Raw genomic sequence first — 18,142 nt, 5'->3', positions numbered from 1 at the left:
TGTAAATGCTACCTCTGTAATGCATGAATTGCCAAAACATTTTTATTGATATGGTCTTAGGCTACTATGCAAGCCTTGACAAGCTGGAGTATAGCAATGGCCTGCAGTATTTTCTTTTGATTCAAGCTGCATTTTGCTGGAGCAACTCAGGTAATGCTTGTTGTATGAAGCAATGAATAGTCTGAATAAATATCAGAAATGTGAAAAAAGATGAATATTGCCAGTGTTCTGAACAGTCATTTAGTATTATAAATTAGACACAAAACCACACTACTGTCTTTAATTTATTATATGTAAATACATAACATATTACAAAGGATATCAAAGTCCATCATTATAGAATTTAACAAAAAATACTAGTGCATTTTTGTGAAAATGACCTTCCCTTCCTTTAATTATCCTTGACCATTATCCTTAATTTACCTGCTCCAATTTAAGACTACATTATCCAGAGCATGTACCTCACATATGCTCTAATACACAAATAGAATGGAAAAGCTAGTCAAGTATTTGTTTAATTTCTTAAATTTATTATGACAGCTTCAAAAATGTTGCTGAGGTGGTTCTTCCTGAGCTCTTTCCCAATCAGTGAGACGTTCAATGAATTTTGTTCAATTACCTCGTAAAAAAATATATCATGTAAGACTGAAATAATGCAATTCTGCATATGTGTTTAAGCTGTAGTTTCCAAAACATATGCTGGTCATTTTTTAAGCATATTCCGCTAACGCACATATTTGTAATGTATGTGTTGACATTTAACTCCTTCACAGCTAGGCCACAAACAGGAAGCAGAAGTTGTTCCTGTGACAGTCCTCCAGCAGTCTGCCTGTTTTCTTCGTGCGGCTGTCACTTCCTGCTTGCTGTATGCAGAAAGGGTAAGCTTATCTGAGACTAGCCTTTCACTGGTCTGTGCAGAGAACAGTGCAGCTCTGCTGACCCAGGATCAGGTGTGCTTGCAGGCGTTGTTATACTGTGCTCTTTGCCTTCTTCTGCAGTCTGGTTCTGGTGGGTTCAGTCAGGACCAAAGGTTCCTGGATCACTGTGGCAGCGTACTTCCTGCCCAGAAGCTCCACCTCCACATTTTGGCCCACATTGATCAGCTCAAGCGGCAAGTACGCAAACGCCAGGCTCTGCTGCTTGGTATAGCTGTAGGCCCCTGAGGTTGTGTTGCCAACCACCTGAAACCAAGTGGCAACATATAATGTGAATTCAAATTTATCTTGCAAGATACCATTAGTACTTGTGAGGCACACAATAACTTTCAGTAGTCTGCCTTGCCCAGTACAGAAAAAGCCACTAAGCTGGGTCACTTTTAGACCATCTCTATAATCAAAAATGGTATTACTGTACTGTTTATAAGCTTAAGGATTCACAGTATGGAAAGCACCTACAATATGTGAAAACATTTTACTTGGCTGCCTGAAAAGATGTGTATTACTGAAGATATTAAGTCCCCCAATAACATAGCTCCTGTAACCATGCAAAATCCCTTTTGTATCTGAGCATCAGCTTCAAAGTTAATGTGTCCAGTCCCTTGATATATCAGGGAATATACCTTGCCCTTGTGCCAGATGGTTTCATTGCCCTCTGGGTCAATATCGTCAGTGTCCACGGCGAGGTAGGCCAGTTTGCGCTTCAGGCCTTTAGCCTTGATCTCCTGTAGGGCCTTCTTCCCGATGAAGTCTGCTGGCTTTGGGAAACAGTCAGAGGGGTGCGTGAAAGCACTTTATCGCACTCCCACAGCCTGTAGCCATTCTTTAGGCTCAAGTTTCTACCAACCTAGTCTCACATAGCCAGACCTATCTCCACGCTTCGTTTCAGTGCTGTACTCCAAAAAGAAGGCTTCAAATAAACCATACAACATTAATGAAACAAATGGCAGCTTAGCAAATTTCGCACCCTCTCATAGGAAGAAAGACATCCAAGATGTTCAGTTTCAAAGCAAAACTTCTGAGAATAGCACTGCCTAGAAGTACCTAACAAGGACAAAGGGGACACAAATCAAAAGGCACCCAAAATATACAATATAGCTGAAAGGGGTAAAACTCAACAGCTACCTTATTTAGCTTGATGAAGTAGTCTAAGCCAGCCTCCAAGGGATTGGTGTCACAGTTCATCTGTGTGGAGAAAATTGTCCAGAGACCATAAAAATATAATTATCAAATGACACTGTTAACTATTTCTGAAACAAGTAAAATATGCCCCCATCAGCCCACCCCAATACTACCTTTCATTTCAAAAGATCTATATAAGACAGCATGTGCCTTTCGCCTTTCGTCTCACCTCTGCTCCCCAGCCTCTGAAGCCCTTCTCCAGCCTCAGGGAAGACATGGCATAGGTACCAAAGTTATCGATGCCTTCGTTCTGCCCAGCCTCCATTATTGCCAGGTACACAGCAGCCATGTCCTTATTGTCAATGTACAGCTCCCAGCCCAGCTCACCTAGAACACACACATAATCCCAGGAACACATGAAATTTTACAGTCACAGATTCCCTGGTATATTATACACAGACATAAACATACAGTAACAGATATGGACAGTGCAATTTGTGTAAGTAAACTGGTATTATTGATATAGCTATTTTGGTGCTTATATAAGTGCAGTAATAACTAACAGATAGACACATGGGCAAAAAAGTCACTGCACAATAAATCTGTATGCATGGGTTTGTTACGTGGCTGCAAATGTCCATCCAACCTGTATAAGATATCCTAGTGGCTCTCAAAGGAATCCCTGCTAATCTGATTGATTTGCAGTGCAGGAATTTGAAGGCAGCATCGCTCATGTCTTCATCTGTCAGTTTCTGCAGGACTTCCCTGGATTTGGGCCCTGCCACACCCAACACACCGATGTTCTCAGTTACATTGGTGATGTCCACATCATAACCACCATCCACCGCTTCCTTTTCAATCCACCTAAGAAAGCAGGAAAACACTTTACAGATCCCAAATCACGTGACGTTAACTGATGCACTTGAAGTACTACACACGCCCACCAGGGGGGGGCAATGGCACTGCAGGCCCTATCTCTTGGAAACAAACGGCTGAGTGTATTGAAGGTATTTGGGGCTGTATTAAACTATGATGGAACACTGCCAGGTCTTGGAGCAGAAGGAGGGCAACAGTGGTTCTCAGAGTTATGTTACAGACCCACTGCCAGATATACGAGACAGCAGCACATGTTTGCGTGACTGCGTTTATGTGCTTACATGTGTGCATGTTTACCACTGCATGCGTCTCTCCATGTATTCCGGTCCCCTGAGACTGACCTGAGGTCGTGGAGTTCAGAGCCAGATCCAGTGATGAGCAAGAACTCTCCCGGTGCCAGCTGGGTAATGGTGACCTCGGCATACACTCTTCCTGAAGGGGTCAGCATGTGGCTGATATTGGTCAGGCCGACCTGGGAGAAGGTGGATATGCAGCTCGTGATTTCACCATATCAAATGACGCAAGAGGGCTAAAGCAAGACTGCAAACTCAGCACAATCTAAGGGAACTGCAAATTCTACCAGGCATACTGAATTTCTTTCACCATCATTCTAAATGATTATGTAATCTGGCTCACATACACATACACGCACATGCTAAGCACACACACACAGGCACACACATACATACCATTTTTATTTATTTGGTTTTTCCTCCCCTACCCAAGCTATCCACCTGCAAGCTTCACTGGCAAGAAGCTCAAGTTGTGAATGTGGTGAGTAAGCAAATTAAATGGAAATGTGATGGCAAAACGATAACAGTAATGTCGTGTAATCGTAGAGAACAGCCTGCGGTAAGAGTGGCGCTAGTGCCCACCTTTGGCATTACGTTGGCAAAGAGACGGTCAAGCAGCTTGACTGAGTCCTTCCCCTTGACCATGAACTTCCCAAAGGGCGTCAGATCAATCACCCCCACTTTTTCCATCACCAGCTTGCATTCTCGTCCAACCGGTTCAAACCAGTTAGTGCGCCTGAAGCTGGGTCTAGCCAGCAGAGAGAAATCGGCACCATTTTCAAAATAACAATTGAGGCTGCCTTTTATTTGCATACAGGTGCCAACAGGAAGCACCACGTCACAATAGTTTAGATTTATTTTCCATAATTCAATAGACAAAAAACAAAAAGGCAAATACCAAATATGCTTGAAATGTTGGGAATTGATATTCTGAACACTTTGGTTTGGGAAACTTAATTTCTGTGCAATGACTCAGTTGTTTCACAGATGCAGCATCGAAAACAAGCAGCATTGCACCCTTAAAATTTGCCAACTAACTAATACTCTTTGCTTCAGCCATAGCCAGGCATTGCTATGGAAACATGCAAAAAAGCACTCTGCTGGAAAATGGTATATTAAAGCAACCAGAAATGTTACTGTGCAGATGCAAATAAAAGCCATGCTCAGATTAGCACTAACATGGATTCTTTCATGTTTTGTGCATTTGAACTATTGAATCTTGGTGATAATGAACATTAGATAAATTTGACTTTGGCTTGGACTTTGAATAAATATGTATGTTTACTTGCAAACATAAAATTTATCTGCTGCCTTTTTGTCTGTTTTTGGCATCCTAAACTTTTTCCCTCTTGTCTGATCAAATAATCATTACCCCTACAGCAAAAGGGTGCCTGGCTGCATTTCAAGTGCTTACTTAAGAGATCCTGTATTAACCTTTGTGAACATTTCAACATAGCACACTGGCTGCCAGACCCAACTGAAATCATTGCTAGAATTAAATTGCATTTTATTTTCCAAGGGTAACACCGATTCCGGCATAATTTAAATTCACTTGCACCATTTGAGCCAGGGATATGGTAGCTAAAGCGTCAGCAGCTGGGTCTGTTTTGGTATTCTCTCATGAAGAATTATGAAGCATTAATATCTGAACGAGGGTTTTTTCTCACTTGTATCCGACATCGTCTCCGGGTTTGTAGAACCAGTGCGGCTGTTCCCAGCCAGTGTGGAAGCCCATGGAAGCCTTGGATTTAAGGAGCTCATACACACCACTCACTCTGCTGGTGGGTCGACCTGCAAAGCGCTCCTCCTTAGGGTACCCCACTGGGAGCGGCAGGAGGAGAAAATGCAGGAAGCACACTGAGTCACACTGTGTATGTCACTGCAGTCCACAATACAGCTTTGCATCTTTGAGTTTCAAAAAGCCAGCATCAGACCAGAGTCAAATACGTATTTGTTTTGGATTCAAAAACTATTCTGTGATCTACGGCCTGATGTAATTGGGCCTGCAAATATGACCAGAATGCGGGGTTTGAATGTTTTGAGAGTATTTCATTGGCTCTAATACACCAGACAAGATCAGTAAAGCATTTGAATTCAAAACAAATACGTATTTGACCCAGGTCTGGCCAGCATCTTGCACTGTGCTGTTTGGGCAGGCAGTTCAAGTAAAAAAATCATTCAAACAACCTTCATTTCAGACATTTCCATTTATATCATGTTATCACACAATGCATTATTGTGCTCATTTACCAGAGGGAATGAAAGCCTATTTGTGCAAAAAAAAAGGAAACGGAAACTGGAAGCTTGATGACTTAAAACATTAAACATAGATTTCCAGACAGATGAGCAGTAGACATACACATTACCTCCTTGGCCAAATCAAATGCCTGAAATTCCATTTTGTACAGGAAGTCATTAGCTGTTGAACCTTCTGAACTCGCTGTGTTACATTTCCCCATTCTCACCAACATTGTTGAAGCCATAGGACTCCCTGGCCTTGGCGCACAGGTAGGGCACTGTGGTCCACTTTGAGTAGCGGTTGGGGTCACATTCAATCAGGTCAAATGGAGGTTCCCCAGTCATGATCCAGTCGCTCAGGAATTTTCCCATCCCCCCAGCATGGATCACTCCATACCTGCGTCACACACACTCTTTCGCATCAGCCAATCACAGTGTGTCCAATATCACACGGGGAAATGCATCAGACAATTGAGGTGTGTCTGGCACCACATGGGCACTCACATCAGCCAAACAGCACTCTCACAGCATCAGATTAGTCTGTTTATATCAATGCAGGCATACTCATTGGCAGTGATCATACCTGGTTTGATTAACCCTAGTGTGCACTGTGTTAATCAATGCTTCAAGTAATGATTCCATTTTTGAGACAATGGCCCGGAAAGCTTCGTTGCTTCAGAGAGCTTTGTTTCTCCATCATTACAACAACCTTTTATCTCATTTGTGTGTTCTCCCATCATTATTATTATTAGTATCATTATTATTATTATTGATAAAGACTTGGATGTGCTTATAAAAACTGAAATATGAAAGAGAATATACAGTCAGGTTTTGTTTGTAACAATTTCAATTTTTTTTCAGATGATTATGATCCATGTTTTTTGAGAAAATATATATTTTTATGAAGAATTGTTTTCTTTGAATAATTTTACCTAAATTAAAGATTCAATTTTTCTCATATTTTGAGAGTCAGGTCGTGCTGATAAATGAGAAAGATATTTTTTATAGCCTTTTTTGCTCATATTTTCCATTGTTGTCAATAATTATGGTGTGCACTGTATCTAATGCAATTGCAGAAACAAAACAGATAATTTGCTGTGCAACTACATATAGGAGCAGACAGTCACATTCAGCAAGCGTTTTCAATTCAAAATAATTACCCAAAGCCAATGGCTGTCCAATAATTTTGTACCCCCTGATGAGGTCCAACCATGGGCAGGAGGTCTGGGGTGTAGGTGATGGGACCGGACACAATGTTGATGATGTCGGCATTCTTCAGAACAGGGACCATCTCCATGGCATATTCAACATGTTCCATGATCCTGTCCAGATCGGACTCAAACAGCTCCTTCCCAAAGCCTACAGCGACATGGTACATGGTACAACTATTGCCACTGGTTGGCTTAATGCTTAACTCTCAGTGAATGTGCTCTTATTCTTACAACACACAAGAAAAGTGGCTCTGGAAGTCACTATGGATAAGGGTCTCTGAAGTATTTTTTGGGGAAGATCCGGACTTTGTACCTGGAGGGACCCCATCCCTGACCCAAGAGTCCTGCAGCACCATCTTCTCCTCTTGCTCGTATGGTCCAAAGAGCAGTCCATCTCGCTCCTGACGTAGATAGTATGAGCCCTCTAGGTCCCGGATGACTGGTAGCTCAGTCTTTAGGGCCTTCACCTCTGGCACTGTTGATGTCACCACATACTGGTGATGGACAGGGATAGTAGGGTGCTCAATGCCAATCATTTTCCCAACTTCCCGGGCCCAGAAACCTAAAGATAAAGGTATAAAATTCCAAATCCAGTAAACAAAGCTTCCATGTGTATTCACATGTAATTGGGAATCCTTATAATGTGCCTGTAGTTATTCAGTATAATCTACACAGTAGCAATTATGAGCAAGCAGTTAACAGCAAAAAAGAGGCATCACTGAGAAAGCCAACCATTCACTCAAAAAAACAGCAATTACCTCCTGCTTATTTTACACCACATGGGTGAACCAAACCATAAAGAAAACAAAGTTCATAACAGATGATTCAGGTCCACTCTACCGATCTCTGAAGAAAGTATTCTAACCTCTGTGGATTGGACCACTGTTGACACGACAGTTGGTGGGTTCATATAAAACACAGGCACTGTGTGCAATAAATGTTGTGATTAACACGATTAACATATTAGCATTCTGTAAAAAATATTTTGTCTATTATGTTGGATACTGCAACAAAGTGAATATGAAATGGGTAATTTTCAGAGGTAAAAAATTTGAAAGAATATGAATTGTGCCTTTATTGGCAGCACAATGTTTCTGTTAGTGGCCTGTTAGTAAAGTGTACCCTATTTAAATGTAAAATATGGGCAAAGTTTGTGAGTGAACAATGTTCACAGTTACTGGCCAGACAGCAAACATAAAAAAAAGTGCGCCAAACGTTTACTTTGGCCCTGGGACCACAGCTGTTTGCTTTTGAAAACAAGCGACAACCTTTGAGAACAAGTTGTGACCACTACAATAAATGGAATTTCTTAAAGCTGTTGACAAATGCTATTTTTGCCAAGCGGTAAACAAATCTGAAGTCCACCCATATCCATTTTCACTGAGCTTCACTCCACAGGATCTATCATTTTTGGCACCGACCCTGCCTTCTTTTCTGGTTTAATATTAAAATCACATTCGGAACACACTAAATTAAACCAAGAACAGAAAAAAGAATGCTTATGGGTTTATTTTTTTCAAGATACAATTAAAATTATACAAAGTCATGTAAAAAAAATTATTTATTTATTTTTTTGGCAGAGAAAGAAACCTAGACCTAAACCTAAACCTGAGTATTAAAACACTTCAACTTCCAATGGACGGAGGTGGCCAGATTCTACCAAACCTTTTTTTAACTGGGCTTGTCATGCCCACACATTGATGAGTGCTATGGATAATTTTTTATCCACGTAAATATTTATTTAAGAATATCATAGCTTCCTTTTATTCAAATTTGTATGCACTTAGCCCTTTTAATATTAGTAAAACAACAGCATGGGAGAGATGAAGTATGGAGTAAATGCTGAATTTTACACAGAGCACTCAGTAAATTTGACTCTTAGCACTCTCCACTCTGGCAAATGTCAGACAGATATTGGAAAACACTAACTGTGTGTGGGAATGTGCTGCAATACAGAAATAGTATGGGGCGAAATAACTAAATTAACTGAATTTAGTATACAACCAGAACCTCCCTGCTTCTTACTCAAAATCCCACCCTCTCAGTCAACTATATCTCACAGCCCTTTAACTCTTTTTAACAAACTCCTCTTCCTGGCAAGATGCTGCATTCTGCTTCAGTGGATTAGATATTCTTTCTATGGAGCACTTAAGGGCCATAGTTCAGGGTACTGAAGACATCCATCCATCCATCCATTACCTATGCCCGCTTATCCTGAGCAGGGTCACAGGGGGTGCTGGAGCCTATCCCAGTGTTCATTGGGCGAGAGGCAGGAATACACCCTGGACAGACCGCCAATCTATCGCAGGGCACATACACCACTCACTCACACACTCATACCTATGGGCAATTTGGAGTCTCCAATCAGCCTACCTGCATGTCTTTGGGCTGTGGGAGGAAACCAGAGCACCTGGAGGAAACCCACACGGACACAGGGAGAACATGCAAACTCCACACAGAAAGGCCCCAAGTCGAGATTCGAACCCACGACCTTCTTGCTGTGAGGCAACAGTGCTGCCCTACTGAAGACATATTTTATGAAATTAGACAACCAGTCTAAAATAATTTACCAAACCAACAAATTGATATGCCACAAAAAGCCAATTAAAAAAAAAACTCATGCATGAGTAGGGACATGCTTGACCAAATCTTAATTGTACTTGGACATACTTGTTACGAGCATTAAGCATGTATACGCATGTATGTTTGTGTGAATGTGAGAGTGCATGTGCATCATTTTGCAGCTGTGCCTGCAGATATCTGTATGTGTGCCTCTGTGTCTGGGTGTACAGCTGTCACTGTCTGCTTACGTGCATGTGTGTGTAGACAGGTCTACGTGGGGGTGTGTGCCTGTGTATCGGATCTGTCTGCACGGATCTTTATGCGTATGTGTGTCTGCATGCATCCATGTGTGTCCTGCTTTCATTGCATACTGTATGTTTGTGTGCATGTGAATTTGTATGTGATTGAGGGGGATGGCATATATACAGTATGCAAATCTCAACTTTTTTGTTTGCCTGTCTGTGTTTGCCTGTCTGTTTATATTTTTGTATGTTTATCTTTTTGATGATTCCATAAGTGGGTAGCCACTTTTCTCACTAACTTTTCTACGTCTACCAGAGTGCAAAGCACTCAAGCTGGTACATTCATAAGCATTAGCAAAAATAGCATTGGTTTAGCAAGTGGTGTCATTCTTTTAAATGAGACCAGTTTACAAAAAAATGCATCCATTGCCAAGACACACCTCTCTAACCCTGCCCAGCGAACTCTTAGGAACACGATACATCGAAATCTCTGAGGGTGACAGCTGTGAGCTCCTAGTGCGCAAACAAATTTTCAGTGCTGCAGAAGAGAGCTGTTGCCAGCTAATTTCAGGCACTGAGCAGAAACCTGCAGAACATGGAGAACTATTTCAAATTGTACTTTTCTTTCAGATTCATTTTACAACAGGTAGAATCAGTTCTCTGAAAAAAAATGTTCTCAATTTTAACAAAAATGGAAAGAGGATATCTTTTTTGACTGTGTTTGTTGAATGTTGTTATTATTTTTGTATTCTTATTTGAAAGGGGGGGGGGGGCAATGTACACATTGGAGATCAAATTTGATTGGTTACCACAATGTGAAGTCATGCCGCCTTGGGTTTGTACAGTTAAATTCTGGCTAACTCCATGTTGCTGGCTATCCCAACATGCCTTGCAGACATGATCATCATTTTTGTATTTCATTCAAACCAGATAATGATAACACAATATACAACATGAAACTCTGGACAATATTTAACAAATAGTGTGTCAAAAAAATAGCAGACGCCCACTAGTGACCGATTGTGGAAGGCAGGGGCGATACCAGACTATTTCGTCAGAGGCACCATGGTTGCACCCAGAGAAATTCTTGACCTAAGAGTCAGGCCAAGTTTCACGACCCTTGACCTTCAACTGGATTGCGATTGGCCTTGAAATCAGATAACCTGACAGCTCAGGGGACATTCAGGGTCAACGAAAAGAGACTTGTGAAAGGAACTGAAGCCAATATGTTTTTTCCTGTTGTTCAAGCCACTGGCTTTGAATAACCAGTCAGAAAACAGCTGCAGCCATGTTCTCAGTAAACTGCATGAAGACCTTTGGTGAGTCAGAGATGCTCCTGGTTCCCATGCAAGCACCTCAAGATCACCTTACACAGATAAGCTATTTATGCAGACATGGGAGATATGCCAGTTGTAAATTATCGAGAGCCAACGCTGAAAGAATAAACCGTCATTGGTTTTTCTTGCAGTACAGCTAAAGGACCCTCATGAAAAACCCATATATGCTGAAAAACCTCATGTGAACACCCAACATGTGAAGAGTACATGTGAACTATAAAAATAACCCAACTTATAAGATGAGAGCAGAAAAAGGTAACCTACATGCTTTCAAAACATGTGAAAATTGTAGTTCACATTTTAAAAAGTGAAAATGTCCAATTCAACATGTGACATTTTCATTTTACCTGTCAGTATTTTAATTTGCATGTGAAAATGTTACATTCTCATGCAAAATTGAGATTTTCACAATTGAAAATTTCACATTATTTTTCCATCAGTAGATGACCCACAAATTACAATCCTTTGCAGCTTGTGTATTTCTGGGGTATGTAATTGCTCCTATCTTGGGAATTGCTAGCATAATGTAGTACTGAAAAAGCTGGGCCACCGTGGGGCAATATGCATGTTACATTGCACCGTCTGCACTCTACACTAGATGCACTTCAGGAGGGCAAAACCACCAAAGTGGTCAGAGCCAGCATGAAACGTCCCTGTTCACTTATGAACTTTTTCCTCATGACTACAGAGAATACCTGCCTTTCCTCTCTGCTTTAGCTGCCAGGGAGTTACAGTATAAAAATAATTATCAAAAACAAGGTAAATTCACTATAGTTCTATCTCAAAGTGGGATACGTCTATGAAAATAGCCAAACAATCTATTTAGAGTGCCAATCTGCAACTTACTAGTGACTTAGGTGTGAGAAAAGTCGTCATTGTAGGATACTTATGGCTCAAAACAAGATTAGGATGGCAAGAAACTGGTTTTAGCTGCATTTAAAGGACAAATGCCAAACGAGCATAAAGAGTAGGAACAACACTGCCAGTCATTGCATACACCCTCCTTCTGGGAATTTGTACTTCACACTGTCTGTGGACAGTTCAGTGTACATTTTGTACTGCCTTCACAGGATTCTGAGAACTGGGCCAAGAGGAGTCAAGCTGCAGCCCAAATCAGGTGTAACAACAAATAGATGACCCAGCAGTACTCATGAAAATAGTCTGTACTGTACAGAAATGCGGGGTTGGTTTGGGATACAGTAGCATACGAATCTATGCAAAAGAGAATTATCATTGCATTAATAGGAAAATCAGGCCCAGGAAAAGTCACACACCCTTTGTAAATGCCCAAGGCAAAATGTGCTTCGCTCACAACAACTGGTGTGGTCTTCTTCCGGAAATAGTTACTGTAATGCTAACTGGTTAAATCAGGCAAAAGCTAAAGTACATGCATGTAAGTCTGCTAAAATTCAAGCAACCTTAATCAGCATTCAGTGCACAAGAACACAAAGTATAACCGCTCTGTTCAATGATTAATATGCAGTGCGGAACACTCCCCCAGTAACATTCTAATTATTAAATTATGAAGTCACTGGCTGAAATTGCTTTTTCCTCACAATTTATTTTACTTACCAACAGGGCTTCTGGGTGAAATTCCAAAGCACTGGACAACAATATTTACCATGTTCACAAAACATTGTCCCCCCAACCCCCCCCCGCCCTCCTCCAGGGCCCAGGGCAATGTACCCAGTTGTCCCCACCCCCCTGACAGCAGCTCTGCTTACCAATGTCTGTTTCCCTCCTCATTATTACATAAAGTAATTTCTACATAACTGCCATATGCTCAAATATTAAAGTCACAGGACAGAAATGATCACATAATTTCATTTAGTCTACCACGATGACATTTCTCAATTCAACACATTATTTTACAACTTTTTCTTTGATTAAGATATATTTATTTTACTTACTGTATAAAAGTCAGTATACAGTAGGAGACAAACACATTATGTTCGTTCTTATTATTTTAAAACCATTATTTACAGTTATTTATATCTCCAGTCAGATTTGGAGCAATGCTGCTAAACGTTTTCTCTGGATGCATGCATGGATGTTTTTAGAAGTTGAATCCCCAAAGCCCCTCTCATACCCATCTTCCCTCTGCACCAATGGTCTCAAACTCGTCAAACCTCATGGAGGGCCGTGTGTATGCAGGTTTTCATTCCAACCAATGAATGCTGCCTTAATTGAGTCAAATTACTCATTCAGGCATATGCATTTAACTGCATTGAAGCACAGAATATAAGCAATTTTTATTTAGACAATGCGGGTCGCCAAAGATGTTGGGTCACCATTATGTGCAAACCTGAATCCCTAATTCAGCAAATAATTGAAATAATTATATCATCAAGATCTGAGGCTGGAATAAAAACCAGCATGCGCACGGCCCTCCATGGCACTGAGTTTGAGACCACTGCTCTTTGCTTAATAAAAACAGAGGATAATTTAGTGTTTATTAACAAAATCCTTGGCACCATATGACTTCTTTGGTGACTGGGCTTGCCTTTGGTGAAAGGTCCAACATGGAGCAGAATCACTCTACAGTAACAGTATATGTTACATAACAGTACTTATGAACACTTACACATCCTAGCCCTGATTTTTGCTGACATTGTTGTGGCCTGATATTAGAATTGTGTCTGTTAACGTCTCTTTTCCTAAGCTTGCTTGAATTCCCCTCCTTTCCTGCACCACTATGAAAGCCTCGCTTGCTTCCTCTAAAGAACAACACAAAAAAACGAGCGAGAAGCGTGCAGACCTGTGACGTTGACGATGCGGTTGGCGCGGATGGTCCCGTGCGGCGTCTGGACGTCCCACTTCCCGTCAGGAGTGGGGGCGAGGGCAGTGACCGGCGCGGGGTTGTATATTTGGGCTCCGTACATGCGAGCCCCAGCTGCCAGCGCCATGGTGAGGGAGTATGGGTCAATGTGCCCATCTCCAGGATTATAGAGCCCAGCTAACACCTGAAGGGCACACGTGCAGGGGCAGGCATCAGAAATCCAATCAGAAGTATGAACACATTACAATAGTTCGACATGAGATGGTGTGCTCTGTGTGTCAGACAAAAGCTCATTGAGGAAACAACAAAAATATTTCGAATAGCTTACCAATTCAGCAAAAGCTTTTTCATTGTATTTTACACTATACGATACTACATAGTAACAAAAACTTCAGCATAAACCTGAATGCAATATCTACTTTTAAATGAATTGCATTCTGCAAAAAAAGAAATTGGATTTTTGAGCCGCACGGCTGTTTTCTTAAATATCACACAGGATCTTGGTAATGAAAGAAAATGATGTATCAATAAAAACTGATTACACAAAAATAATCGATCGTTCATAGAGCACTGCTAAATTTAACTGACCACAATATCGATTTTGTTGTATTGTTTACAAATGAGGAACGGCACACACATTTCTTAAATGTAAAGCTACACAAACCTTGTCCATGTTCAGCAAAGGGAAAAGCTCTTTGACCTTCTCTGGGCCAATGAGAAACTGTGGTGTGGGATGCCAGTGCGCCCTGGCCATCTGGTACTTTATCTCATCCACTCGGACTGGAGAGGATGCAATACGGATGCTGCCTGGCTGGTGGAAACCTACGGCCTGATGACAGCACCACAATTACACACAACACAGAACGGGCCTGCAGGGTATTAAAATAACCTAGATAAACAAACAAATGTCTTCAGACATCTCTTGTTTTCTAGGAGATGGGAGCTCAATATTGTCTAACGTCAGAGCTGTCAGGGATATGCTCCATGCTCTGGACTTGAGCCCTGGTCATGCCAATGCTAGTCTCGCATAGCCAGACCTATCTCCACACTTTGTTTCAGTGCTGTGCCAGCGCTGGAGAAAGGTCTGGCTCAACCCATTATCATTCCAGTATAGGGGTAAAAAAACGCTCTGACTTGTTCGTATTTCTTCAAACCAATCACAATCGTCTTGGGCGGCGCTAAGCCCAGGATGCAGCGACGGTGCCCTAGCAAAAGCGGTAACACGCAGATAGTGGAACGGGAGGAGAATTCCGACTGAAATAGTCAGCCAATGGCAGGCTTATACCCACAGCTTATATCCTGTGAGTCAGACTATGCCAGTGCTGACTCTGACCAGCAGCCCCAGTAGGGTAGCCAGCAGGGCGATTCACAATTGGTAACAGCATTACTGAGGAAGAGAGGGTTTCAGTTGGCAAGGCATTCTTGACCTCATTCTGGAACGATGGCTATGTACTTTAGCTGGTGGACTGGGCCTGGGTCTACGTATGCAGCGGTGGCTACCTGCTTTTCAGTATATGCATGCTAGCCTGCTGTTAAATCAATGGAACCAGTTTACAATTATAAATGGGTATTCTCAGGTAGGAGAAAAGGAAAAAACATTCTTTTTTTTTTTTTTTTTTTAATGGACCTTCATTCATCCTTTGACACTCACCCTATTGCTTTTATGTGTGTCTGACATTTTGGTACACTGCTATGCATAGTACACACGGTCTGTAACTGAAGCGTAATTATAAGTGTAATTATCATCATTTCTGACATTTACCTGGCCTGTCTCCTCTTCCAGCTTCTCATAAAGTTTAATGCTGTTGTAATGAACTTTTTTCAAGTTGATCCCTGGGTGATAATATGTGGTCAACCCCGCCTAGAGAAAAACAAAAACTCACTCAACAGTAAGTCAGAGGTCCTTGCAATTAGAGAGAAACACACAAACAAAAGCACATGCTTATTACCATATCTACTGAGTTGGTCCTTTAGTATTTACATCAGTTTATTAATACAGGAATGCCCAAATCCCATGTCACTTTAATCATAAATGATCTTATTGAATTTTCTTATTCTGCCCAACCAATGGCAGCTGAGAAAAAAAGGGGTGTTCCATTATGCAAGCACTCATCACTGTGCTCACAGGGCTCAAATCTCTATTGATTATATCTACCAAATGCTGCCAAAAGACCATAAACCAGAGGTCTTAAACTCAGATCTGGAGGGCCACTGCATATGCTGGTTTTTGATGTGTTCCTGTACTTGAGTACCTAATTTAAGACATTAATTGTCTAAAGAGTATGCACACCTTGTTTCCAAGGCTTAAATTGGCTGCTCCTTGAAAGGAAACCACAAAACCTAGCAGAGATTGCAGCCCTCCATGAATGTATGTTGAGACCCCTACCATAAACGGTTAGCAAATACAGTTTTAGCTGAAAGTCCACCGTCACCTACAGCATGCCATGTGGAGCCAGCTGTCAGCTCAGATTTCTCCAGGAGAACAACATCCTTCATCCCAGCCTTGGCCAGGTGGTAGGCCAGACTGACCCCTACACACCCTCCCCCAATGACCACTGTCTCTGCAGTATCCTTCCACCTCTTCCCCAGCACATAGGATCCATGGTCCCTGGCACAGGACGAGAGAAAGAGGTCAGACTAACAGTCTGACGTGAAATTTCCTTTATGCAGAAGCTTCTGAAACAAACTTTTCATAAACTCTGGCAAGTAATAACTCTTCAAATATCATGGCACAATCTCAATAGGGAGGCGGCCCCTTTTAAAAAGTCATTTTCAATGGAATGGAAAAGCTTAGGGAACTGGTCTCAAAATTAAAACTGCACGTGGCAATCCAGACGTAAACATGTACGCAGTGAATATGCATTGCCTTGTATCAGGTGATCAACTAGGCAGATATACAACGTAATGTAATGTAATGTAATGTAATGTGAATGTCCCGCAGTATATGTATAGACAAAAGAACACATTTTACAAATTTCACAATACTGACTTGTTGATCGGCTCCCCCTATGACTAAACGCACAGTACAATATCCAGGTTAATTCAACTCTAACAGAATACATACGAGTCCAACAGGGACCAAGTATAAACAATGGATGACACATAACAGGTGCAGGCATAGATAAAAGCTCAGGTTTACTGATTTGCCGGGTATGAACCGTTTAGTGTCGTAATCTCTTATTTAACTTTTTCCGCGTGTCCCTCTGCACTTAATGCAGAACTGATAAATCGACATCCAGATCTGATTAGCTGCCCAGTTTATAACTACCCTCGTCCATTACTACGCATACAGTTTGTGAATACAGTAAGTGCACGACAGCATTTGCATTTATCGTAATAGCCTACTATAATTAAAGACTTACCCCTCCCCTGCGCATTTCTGTGGAGCGCACCATATGGTTCGCTGGGCAATTCGCCTGAAATACTGGTACGCGTAAACATTTCTTCGCAATTGGATGTTAACTGCATTAAAAATTTGTGACATTGTTAAATCTATTTAACAGCTACAGGGTACAACTCGAAGCATAATGACAACCAGCTAAATCTACTCGTTAGTCAAGCGTAATCGTCGCAATATTGGTACGGCAAAACAGTTGTTGGGTCCTCCCAGTTCAGTGAAATTGTATCCAATCCCTCACTGTCAAATCATCATCTCGGTTTAACTATTGAACAACCAGAGTTTGAGGACAGGGTAAGGCTAAACTTGGTCACGCGCCTGGACAGGACTCCATGCGTCTGTGAAATTTTATTAGAATTTTTTTAGAAGTTAATTTTTAGTAGTAGTTGAAATCAGTGGAATACAGCCTTACTTACGTCTGTAATGCATGCCCTATCATCATAGGTGAAGGGGTTCAACGGACTTCAGAATTCAATGAAACTGGGTGCGTGGGGTGAATGATTACAGTTCCACTTTTCTCATGACCTTCCGCGTAGCTGTTGAAAATTCCAGCTCAGAGCAGCTGGGATTCTAAACTGGTTTAAACTGTTTTCGACACTTCTTGCTGGTCATTGCTGGTCTCTAGCTGGACAAAGCTGGTCAAACCTGGTTAAATTGCTAGAGTATGCTGGTGGCCAAACTGTTGGACTAACTGACTATATACCTGGTCAACTAGTGAACAGATGGCTTACCAGCTAAGTGTCAAAAACACACCTCAAACCAGCTTGACCAGGTTGGTTTAAACATGGAATTTTCATCAGTTTGCATTGACAAATACAGGGTACGGGTATAAGGGGATGTTCCCAGTACACGGGAGAGCTTGGGTTGTTCTACTTCTGAATATTTTCTGCAATAGGGTGGTTGTTCACACGTTCATCACAGATAGTATTGTAACTAATTTGCTTTCCCGATGACTTTTTCAAAAAAAAATTTTTTAAGTCTTCCTTGCCATTCAAAGTGATACTGGTATCCATGAGCACATATCACATGCCTTTAATAGAGAAATATGATCAGTTCAGGTAGATCGATTGTAGTCTTGAGGTCTCTTCAAAAGGGCAGCATATCTACTCATATGAGCTGGGCCCCTCTCCAGAGAATTAAACCAACTCAC

General features: G+C 41.5%; 1 protein-coding gene across 1 annotated transcript; it reads right to left on the bottom strand.

The window, feature by feature from the left end:
• Positions 1-266: 266 nt before the first annotated feature.
• On the bottom strand, positions 267-17,234 carry dmgdh (dimethylglycine dehydrogenase). The gene is made up of 16 exons (XM_064307780.1): positions 16,958-17,234; positions 16,032-16,203; positions 15,358-15,456; positions 14,260-14,424; positions 13,575-13,779; positions 6,989-7,237; positions 6,625-6,823; positions 5,692-5,861; positions 4,894-5,047; positions 3,809-3,974; positions 3,275-3,405; positions 2,704-2,921; positions 2,287-2,444; positions 2,061-2,120; positions 1,559-1,693; positions 267-1,181 (listed from the first exon to the last, which is right to left on the bottom strand). Exons 1-16 carry the CDS (start codon positions 17,077-17,079, stop codon positions 969-971), a joined length of 2,616 nt encoding a protein of 871 aa, XP_064163850.1. The 5' UTR covers positions 17,080-17,234; the 3' UTR covers positions 267-968.
• Positions 17,235-18,142: the final 908 nt, after the last annotated feature.

The sequence above is a fragment of the Anguilla rostrata genome, chromosome 14 (genome assembly GCF_018555375.3).
Source record: "Anguilla rostrata isolate EN2019 chromosome 14, ASM1855537v3, whole genome shotgun sequence".
NCBI classification, from domain to species: Eukaryota; Metazoa; Chordata; class Actinopteri; order Anguilliformes; family Anguillidae; genus Anguilla; species Anguilla rostrata.
The sequence above is the reverse complement of the archived record's forward strand: the minus strand, read 5'-3'. Positions and strand labels throughout refer to the sequence as shown.

Excerpts from the sequence above, each read along its gene's own strand:
- dmgdh (XM_064307780.1), bottom strand. The coding sequence starts at position 17,079 with ATGTCACAAATTTTTAATGCAGTTAACATCCAATTGCGAAGAAATGTT. Across the intron at positions 2,121-2,286 it reads TCAGAGGCTGGGGAGCAGAG|ATGAACTGTGACACCAATCC; the intron begins GTGAGACGAAAG and ends TTCTCCACACAG. Across the intron at positions 1,694-2,060 it reads ACTTCATCAAGCTAAATAAG|CCAGCAGACTTCATCGGGAA; the intron begins GTAGCTGTTGAG and ends TGTTTCCCAAAG.